At 36.5% G+C, this 9,459-nt stretch overlaps 1 protein-coding gene across 1 annotated transcript; it reads left to right on the forward strand.

Moving 5' to 3' along the window:
* The first annotated feature begins 395 nt into the window (after positions 1-395).
* On the forward strand, positions 396-8,612 carry LOC113780650 (potassium channel AKT1-like). The gene is made up of 12 exons (XM_027326432.1): positions 396-574; positions 1,883-2,248; positions 3,207-3,264; positions 3,351-3,665; positions 3,896-4,141; positions 4,304-4,402; positions 4,841-4,873; positions 4,993-5,178; positions 5,817-6,011; positions 6,110-6,185; positions 6,707-7,294; positions 7,789-8,612. Exons 1-12 carry the CDS (start codon positions 396-398, stop codon positions 8,064-8,066), a joined length of 2,619 nt encoding a protein of 872 aa, XP_027182233.1. The 3' UTR covers positions 8,067-8,612.
* Positions 8,613-9,459: the final 847 nt, after the last annotated feature.

The raw sequence follows: 9,459 nt of genomic DNA on the forward strand, positions 1-9,459 counted from the left end.
AATGCTCTAAGAGTCCACATGAATTACCATAACTAACTCCATGATATGGAAAAGATGAGCACAAGCATGAGCCCAAGAATATCAAGGAAAAAAGAGAGATTTAGAGACAAATAAACAACTACAACCTCGGAGACAAACAAATCTAGACACAATTCAAACGTAAGACTATTTGTATCCATCAACAAAAATGGATTGAGAGGGATAAAAAGAGGGGAGGGGCATTTTCATGTGTGTCAGAACGCCAAGTAGAAAAAGCTGGAATAAGAAAGGAAGGAAAAATCAGGCAAAATGGGATTTTGAAGAGGGGGAAGAAGAAGGATTGTTCTTGAAGAAAGAAAGAAAGAAAGATGATGAAGGAAAAAGGACAGAAGAGGGTATCTTTTTTCAGTGGGAAGATGTGTAGAGAAGGAGGAGGAGCCTCGTTTGTAGAGAATGAGATTGAAAGAATTTCAAGGGATGATAGAAGTTCCCATCACAGCATTTCCAGCGGTATTCTTCCTTCTCTTGGTGCCCATAGCAACAAAAGGTCCAAGCTTCGTCGTTGCATCATCTCCCCTTTTGATCCCCGTTACAGGTACGTAATTCTTAATTCTTCCAATTTCAAATCTTTCTTCCCTTTTGCTTTTTTTCTTCTTTTGTTATTATTGTTGTTTTTCAATTTTACTTTTTTGGGACTAAAAGGAATGGTTAATGGTTCGGTATTGCCTGCATGTATTACATTTAGGTGTGTTAAAATTTTTGTTTTTTGCTTGTTCTTGCATGTGCTGCTTTTATGTCGTAGAACCTGCATGAAAGTTGAAACTGCAAGTAGTAATCTGAAAGATTATTATATCTTAGCAGATTTAAAAGTACTCTCTGTATTAACAATTTCTATATTTTCAAATTTTCAACCTCGACAATTTTCTGATTCTGCTTCCTTTGCAGTAAAAGTGTCTTCTGTTTCCCAGAATTTGAGAGGTATACTGTATGAATGCTGGCCTGTTTTTGATCATCTGTTAGATTATGTACATAATATATTAATTTAATAAATATCTTGGATTTTTTTGGTTTTTTGTTTGCTTCTTTTTTTTTTTTTGTTTTTTGTTGTTTGGGGGGGGGGGGGTTTGGTGTCTATGTAATAAGCCTGGTAACTGTTTGTGCAACCTCCAACTCTGTCAAGGTGGCCCCTTCATCTAAAGAAGAAAGTAGGAAAGACAATCTTACAGCGATCTTAGTTTGGGATGCAAGTTTAGGACAATCTGGTTATGAATGTCATTAGACTAAGGCTGTGATTGATGTTTTTACTCTCTATGTGATTGATTTTTTTACTCTTTATGCAACAGAAAAAGTCCTTTAAAGCAAAGATACAAACTTTTGTTTGTTTTCAACTTAGCTGATTTGATCTGTTTATATCTTGATTTTGGTGGACCTTAAGTGCATGTTGCTAATATGACCCTTACTTTTCTTGCGAGTCTTCTTGGCTTTGTTATTACCAATTACCATTCTGTAGCAGCTTTTCTATTTTTTTACCCCTTCCATACATAAAAGTGGGAAATTTATCCTGTTCAGTCAGTAGCTAACATCTAATGTTAAGGGGTTTAACAAAAGTAATGCACTTTAATGGTACTTGGGAGAAGATTTGCCAAAAGTTAAGATTAACTTGTGAACTATCTTATCTGCAATATCCTTTGTCAAAAGCAAAACCTTCTATGATCTCTACATGATGATATGTTAAGTAGCATAAATGTTTAAAAACCTTTTTTAGGTTATATTCATTGTGCATATTAATATATGAACGTGTACTTTTGTATAAGGTTGATGATATTTGGAGAATATCTCATTATTTCTTCATATAATCCCCTTCCACGTGTTAATGTTACCTCTGCTGACCTTAAATTTGCAGAGTTTGGGATACATTTCTGGTATTCTTGGTCTTCTATACAGCATGGGTCTCTCCATTTGAGTTTGGATTCCTAGATGAACCCTCAATAGCTCTCTCAATTACAGACAATGTTGTTAATGGATTTTTTGCTATTGATATCATTTTAACATTTTTTGTGGCATACCTTGATAAGGCCACATATCTTCTTGTGGACAACCCAAACCAGATAGCATGGAGGTATGCAAGAACATGGTTGCTTTTTGATGTGATATCCACAATCCCTTCCGAATTAGCAAGGAAGGTTTTACCTAAACCTCTGAAACAATATGGCTACTTCAATATGCTTCGGCTCTGGCGTCTTCGTAGAGTCAGTAAAATGTTTGCAAGGTAATCTCTTTGATCCATTTCCATATACTTACAATATTTCTTATCTTGCTAAGATTTTTTTTTTTTTTGAGAAATTTTTGTTTCTTCTCCATGGGTTTAAAGATTTAGGATGTTTTTCTTCTTCTTCTGTCTCACATCATGATTCTCCACTATTTGTATGTGAGAGAAAGATGATGTTGTTTTGTGAAATGTTGGATACAATAGGCTGATACTAAGATGAAGCAGGCACATGGAAACCAGTGACTTATATTTTTGTCAAACTCCAGGATGAAATTTGAGGATGCAGGTGTAGTGACTACCAAGTATCTTGTCTCCAGCAAGCTTGGGATTTTGACATCCAATTATCTTATGATCTACTGTTTCTTCATTAGAAGCTACCACAGATATTTTTCTTAATGCCTCTGTATTCTGTGTTGAACTTGCCGAATGAAAACTTTATCCTGCACATACATTGTCTAAGTACATTGAATCTTTGGGATAGTTGAGGATATCAGAGTAGGGGCTTTATGTCAGAGACAATCATCTTGTTGATAAGTCTTTGGCTAGTTAACTACTCAATGGGTTCAACATGAGATAGCTGTTTTGTCATGAAAAGGTGCTTGTTGGAGAACATCTCAGCAATTGTCATGAGCCAACTTAATTGAAACTTAAAACTATTTGGGGTAAGCCATGGTGATTTCTTGCTAAGGTAGAGTCACCATTTGGACTGTTATCCTTCTAATTGCTAGAAAGAGTTATCTTTTATAACATTATTATCTTCCCGTATGGATTTGACAGGAGCAAATGTATCAATCTAACTCTGGATGGAGATACAAATTGAACTTGAGAAATTTGCCTGCTACAAAACAAAGTTACATTTGACTTCATTTGAAGCTTGAGCTGCATTTTTACACTGTCCAGGACAATCCATTTTTCTCACTGTGTCACAATAGTCCACATACGCTTTTTGGTATTGCAGGTTGGAGAAGGATAGGAATTTTAGTTACTTTTGGGTTCGATGTGCAAAGCTTATCTGTGTAAGTACCATAAGAAACAAGTATTCGTTCCCATACTGCATACAAGACATATGATTTACTTTATGTATCTCTTGATTTGTTTGTAGGTGACTCTTTTTGCAGTTCACTGTGCTGGTTGCTTCTATTATCTTTTAGCTGCTCACTACCATGATCCCAAAAACACATGGATCGGTCTCATGGATAATTTTGATGAGCAGAGTTTGTGGGTTCACTATATAACTTCAATGTATTGGTCGATCACCACCCTAACAACTACTGGTTATGGTGATTTACATGCAGTTAACTCACGGGAGAAGCTATTTGACATTTTCTATATGCTATTCAACCTTGGTCTCACAGCATATCTTATTGGAAATATGACCAACTTGGTTGTTCATGGAACCGGTAGAACTAGGAAATTTGTAAGTAAATCCTCTATCGTTTCTGAAGCGGAAAAGTGAATTATCTCTATGTTGTTTTATACGTCCAAAATGCATTCAATATTTGCCAGTCATTCAATAGTAAATGGCACATAAGGATCCTCACAAAAGGAATGATGTAAACTACATATCATGGTTTTCTAGCTTTAACATTTAATGAAATATTTGGAAGCTCAATCACCCTTTCTTTTTATGTTTTCTATGGCTCACAGAGAGATACTATTCAAGCTGCATCAAGTTTTGCTCAAAGGAACCAGCTGCCTCCTCGCCTTCAGGATCAGATGCTTGCCCATCTGTGCTTGAGATACAGAACAGACTCTGAAGGCCTTCAGCAACAAGAAACTCTTGATGTACTTCCAAAAGCAATTCGTTCAAGTATCTCACATTATTTGTTTTATTCACTTGTTGATAAGGTCTACTTGTTTCACGGAGTATCAAATGACCTGCTTTTTCAACTGGTAATTGCTAGAACTTCCTTATTCTTCTCTTCTATGTTTAAGGTTGATGCCTTTTATCCCAGGCGCATGCCCAAAGAGGTGTGCTTCCAAATTTGTCTGTCAAGTGATGGGAAGGCTTAGATTTAGATGACTTACCATCCTTTTCGATGTTTGACTTGCTAGGTTTCTGAGATGAAAGCTGAGTATTTTGCACCCAGGGAAGATGTGATTTTGCAAAATGAAGCTCCAACAGACTTATACATTCTAGTGACTGGAGCAGTTGTAAGAAGCACTTTTCCTCCTGTCTGAGGCCAGCCCAATATGAAATCACATAAACATAGTGTAGAGAAATAGGAGAGCAACTAATTGCTGATTTTATTGGTACATCATTTCTGGTTCCGTTTTTCTAACTTTTTGAATTGAGCAGACTAAAAGGGTAACATTAATCAGTAGCTTCAAAGCAGAGTCCTATTGGTTTTTAGGAAATTAATTGTTTTAGTTTTATGAAGTTTGACAGCATCATGCTACTCAGATTGAGAAACAAGCATAGGCTGTTAAAAGAATGATGATCAACAATCTTCCTCCTATTTTTTATCCCTAAATAGCATAAAGAGTCCATGTTTTACTTTTAAATATAATCTTTGGTTTCTTTACAATTTTAAAGACTGATGTTCATTACTAATGGTGAATTATAGCTTGACATTGAGTTCTTGGTGACAGGAACTTATCGTGCTCAGAAACGGAATAGAACAGGTAACATGTGTGACATAATATTGCAATTAATGTCCCAGTCATATCTTATACGTCTATGCAAGAATAACTGCCCTATATTAGACAAGTATAGGACTGCTGTCTGTTATAAATGACCGCAGGTGGTTGGGGAGTTGAAAACAGGGGATGTTTGTGGTGAAATAGGTGTTCTTTGCTATAGGCCACAAGTTTTCACTGTTCGAACAAAACGTTTGAGCCAACTATTGAGGTTGAATCGCACTGATTTTTTGAACATTGTCCAAGCAAGTGTTGGAGATGGGACCATAATTATGAACAATCTTCTTCAGGTGAGACAGTATATACTTTTATTACCAATTCTCTATTCCTATAGTTAAAATGTGGAATGATCTCACTTTTGAGGGATCTAGTTTGCAGTTCAAATTTTCAGGTTTTATATAATAGTTTTGCTTGCAATAATTTTGCATCTGAGACAATTGGAGAATGTAGTTTTATCCATGTGTGAACTGATTGAAATGAGTTTTGTGTAAGCATCTGCATGGTATTGCTTAAGAGTTTCTAGCATGCACCCAGGGCCTTCTGTCTATTGCTTTAGAATATTTGTATATTTTCTTTGGAACTCAAATAAGTGAACATAAATTTCTCGCAAAAGGTAATGACTCTTTTATTGTTTCTGAGCTCTGCATCACATAAAATATGAAAAGAATTGATAAGGAAACAAGGAGCTTGTGGCGTTCTTCCATTTTTTTTGGCTGGAGTAGCCAGATGGTTAGGCAAGGCTACTTATCAACCATTCTTCATGTCCCATTGGTGGAATATGAGGAGTATGAGGGCTTCATACACTCTAATCTGATATTGCGAGAGGAGTATGAGGGCTTCATACACTCTAATCTGATATTGTGAGCATTTCTTTTATGCCTGCGAGGAAAACAGTCAATTTATTTCTTTTTATTCTTTTCTCGTGCAGCATTTGAAAGATCAAATGGACCCTTTTACAGATTCAATTTTGGCAGAAACAGAACACATGCTTGCAAAAGGGCGCATGGAAGTGCCTCTTAGTTTATGTTTTGCAGCAGCAAGAGGAGATGATTTACTCTTGCATCAATTGCTGAGACGTGGTACGGATCCAAATGAATTGGACAGCAGTGGACGTACAGCACTGGTTTGTAGTTTCTTTACTTTGTTCCATAGGTATGTCTACAACCTCAACATAATAAAAGTATGACTTTTTGGCTCAGATAATTTCATTTTCTGATACAGCATATTGGAGCATCAAAAGGTAGTCTTGAATGCGTGCTGCTACTTCTAGATTATGGAGCAGATCCGAATAGAAAAGGTCCTACTTCTAGACTTGAAATCTTCTGACCTGCAAATCATGGTGCAGTATAACAGGCACTTGTCAGATTCCGATTTTTACGTGTTAAGCTCATCATATTACTAGTTTTTATATTGTTCTTCAGTGGTAAGTTTTTCCTGTTCAACATCCTGTGGTGCTCATTTTGAAGTATTTCTAAGTTCTATCTTCTTTCTTCATTGATTAGCTGAGTGAACAAGAAGTGTTGGCATCATGTTCTTGGATCTTCTGAAACGAATTTATTTAATCCCATATGATGTTCTTAATTTAGAAATAAGAGAAAGGGGCTGCTAAAACCAAGCAGCTAATCCTAAGAGGTTGTTCCAAGTTGACAACCCAATTGTAGGGGTTGTCATTAACTCAGGGTTAGCTATTAAGTTCTGAACATCTAGACAGGTCCCGCAGACATCTGTACATCTTGTAACACCTTTTACCTATAATAGTACAGGTTTTGTGTTTGTAGTCCATACCTTCTAATGAAATCAACAATTGTATTGCTGCAGATTCTGATGGGAATGTTCCCTTGTGGGATGCGATATTGAATAAGCATGAAGCTGTTATTAAGTTGTTAATAGACAATGGTGCAAATATATCTTCTGGTGATGTGGGTGGTTTCACATGCTTCGCTGTTGAGCAAAACAACTTAGAGTTGCTTAAAGACATAATTAAGTACGGTGGAGATGTCACACTGCTTAACAGTTTAGGCACTACAGCGCTACATACAGCTATTTCTGAAGACAATGCTGAAATGGTTAAGTTCCTGATAGAGCAAGGAGCTGATGTTGACAAACCAGATGTGCATGGTTGGACGCCAAGAGCTTTAGCTGATTATCAGGCAAACGAAGGGATAAAACTTTTATTGCAGAATCAGAAAAAATCTACTAGACAACCTGTCGCATCTTCCCCTCAGATGCAAGCTGTATCTTACCTCAAAAAATACCAGAGTGAGCCTACCCTGCCTCCTTTAACCCCAGAAGTCGCAGTGAGTGTTACAGAGGCTGATACATCCAGAAACCGCTTGAAACGAAGGGCAAGTAATTTCCGCAATTCCTTGTTTGGGATCATGTCAGCTGCAAATAGACCTAATGAAGGTGAGCTTTTTAGGATATTATTTGCTTTTCCTTGCATATTTAGAATATATTGTTCAACTCTTTTTGTGGATGTTGGGTATGAGAAGTTATGGATTAGGGTAGCCAAACAAGAACATGTTTGATCATGTTCAGGTGAAAATCTGGTTATGAACTAAACATCCAGTATATTCAAATGCAAAAGGATTATGAGGGAAACTGTGGACCTATCATAACTATCCAAACAGATAAATTATTCATCAGTTATGATCAAAATTGTCTATTGGTTGAGAATTTTATTAGCTTCCTTGAGTTAAGAAGATGAACACGTGACAAATGACTATGTTGTTCTTGAGAAGAAATGCTTAGGAATCTTATCTTTACTACTGAAGAGGCAATTGTGATATTCTAGAAAATGTGATGCCTTTTTGCATGCTTGGAAGACAGAATATGCGAACATATTAATCTTATTTCTGCCACAAGTTGAGCATGATTATTTCTTTTAAATATTTATGCAGGAGGAAAGAGTATTGCTGCATCTCCAATTAATGTAAATACACTTAATCATGCTAGAGTGACTATTAGTTGCCGGGAAAGGGGCTGTGATATTTGCAGGCTTGTTCTCTTGCCAGAATCAATCCAAGAGCTACTTGATATTGGTGCAAAGAAATTTGGGTTCTGTCCAACCAGGGTTTTTACTAAAGATGGGGCTCTAGTTGAAGATATCGCTGTAGTGAGAGATGGTGATCATCTTATTCTGGCTGGTGATGAAATTGACAGGTCAAGAAGCTCATGAAAATGGAGTTAAAAGAGCCGAAACACATTGTTATCCTACCCACAAGCCACATATTTCATGGATTAGTTCAAAATCCCACGTAACACAATTTTGTTAGATGAATATAGAGCTTCGGTTCTTTTGCATGGCATCCCCTCCTTGGCCACCACCTAGTCAGGCAGGATATTTGATATGGCGCAAGCGAGGCATTTGTGCCTGCTGATGATGGCCAAGAGCTATGGTTTAATCATTTGTATGCTTGGCCTTCGGAGAATGCAGAGTTAAGAGATAGTTGCAGGCTGGTAGTTGAGTTATTTATCTGATCTTCAGGGTGGAAGAGATGCTTAACAGTTCGATAAAAGAAAGAAGGCATTACAATTATAATTTTCTCTATATATTTGTCTTCATAAACTTTTCTTGTACCAGCCATGATGTTGAATGCCTTATGTTTTATACAGAAGCTGCAGTCTATATGAAGTCCTATTGTTGGAACAAAATGAAAGCAATGCATATTATTACAGAATACTCGTGTTGTGAAACAACAGCATAGATTAGACACAAAAGGCAATTGTATAACATGACAGATTTTCAGTCTTCTTTTTTCTTCTGATTTTGCCTTTTCATGTTCTAGGAAGACATCTCAATAGAATTTGGAAGTGATTGATGAAAGGGGGGCCAGTATTTTGATAAACCATGATATTTTGATATTCCAATCTTATGCACTTCATCATCTCCAATTTGCATTGCAAACCTAAGTTCATGCAACAGAAGCCAGAATATTTATATGGATTCACCAACACGATTCAAATGCCATTTACTAGTTCATATGCTAAGATAATAGCAGCCACCTATTTCTTGTTATTCCAAATCCAAGGTGCCTGTATATTACAAATCCCAACGATACGGATTATCCTTCCATAGTGCAAGTATGATTTCACGGACTATGTTTTACATAAAATTCTACTACACAATACACAGCAGGTCTATATGGACAGTATCTCAAACAAAAGGACGAACGCTCATGTAAACTTCATTTGTGAAACTCACAAGTTATGTGAGATAGTCCATGTTAATCATGGCCAAAGAAGCATGCACAACGAATTAAGCAAAATTTTTCATGGAAATATTGTCAGCGGGTGTGTAGGCATCCGTTTGGACCGGTAGTGATTCAGTTCCCTCCAGGTTGTTCTTGGGTCTTTTTAGGTCCCTCCTCTTCTTAGTATAGAGTAGTATAGGTCTATCGTGTCAGGTAAAAAAAAAAAAGATATCTCATTGATAAGTCATAATTTGTTGCTAAATTTTTAATTATTCTTCTCTTGATTTTAGCCAAATATTGTTTTAATTGTCGGATTCTACTTATATTTGGTTAATGGCGCTAATTGTAGGAAAATGAGCAAAACGTGATTAAAAGTGT

This window comes from Coffea eugenioides, chromosome 8 (assembly GCF_003713205.1).
Source record: "Coffea eugenioides isolate CCC68of chromosome 8, Ceug_1.0, whole genome shotgun sequence".
Classification (NCBI taxonomy): domain Eukaryota; kingdom Viridiplantae; phylum Streptophyta; class Magnoliopsida; order Gentianales; family Rubiaceae; genus Coffea; species Coffea eugenioides.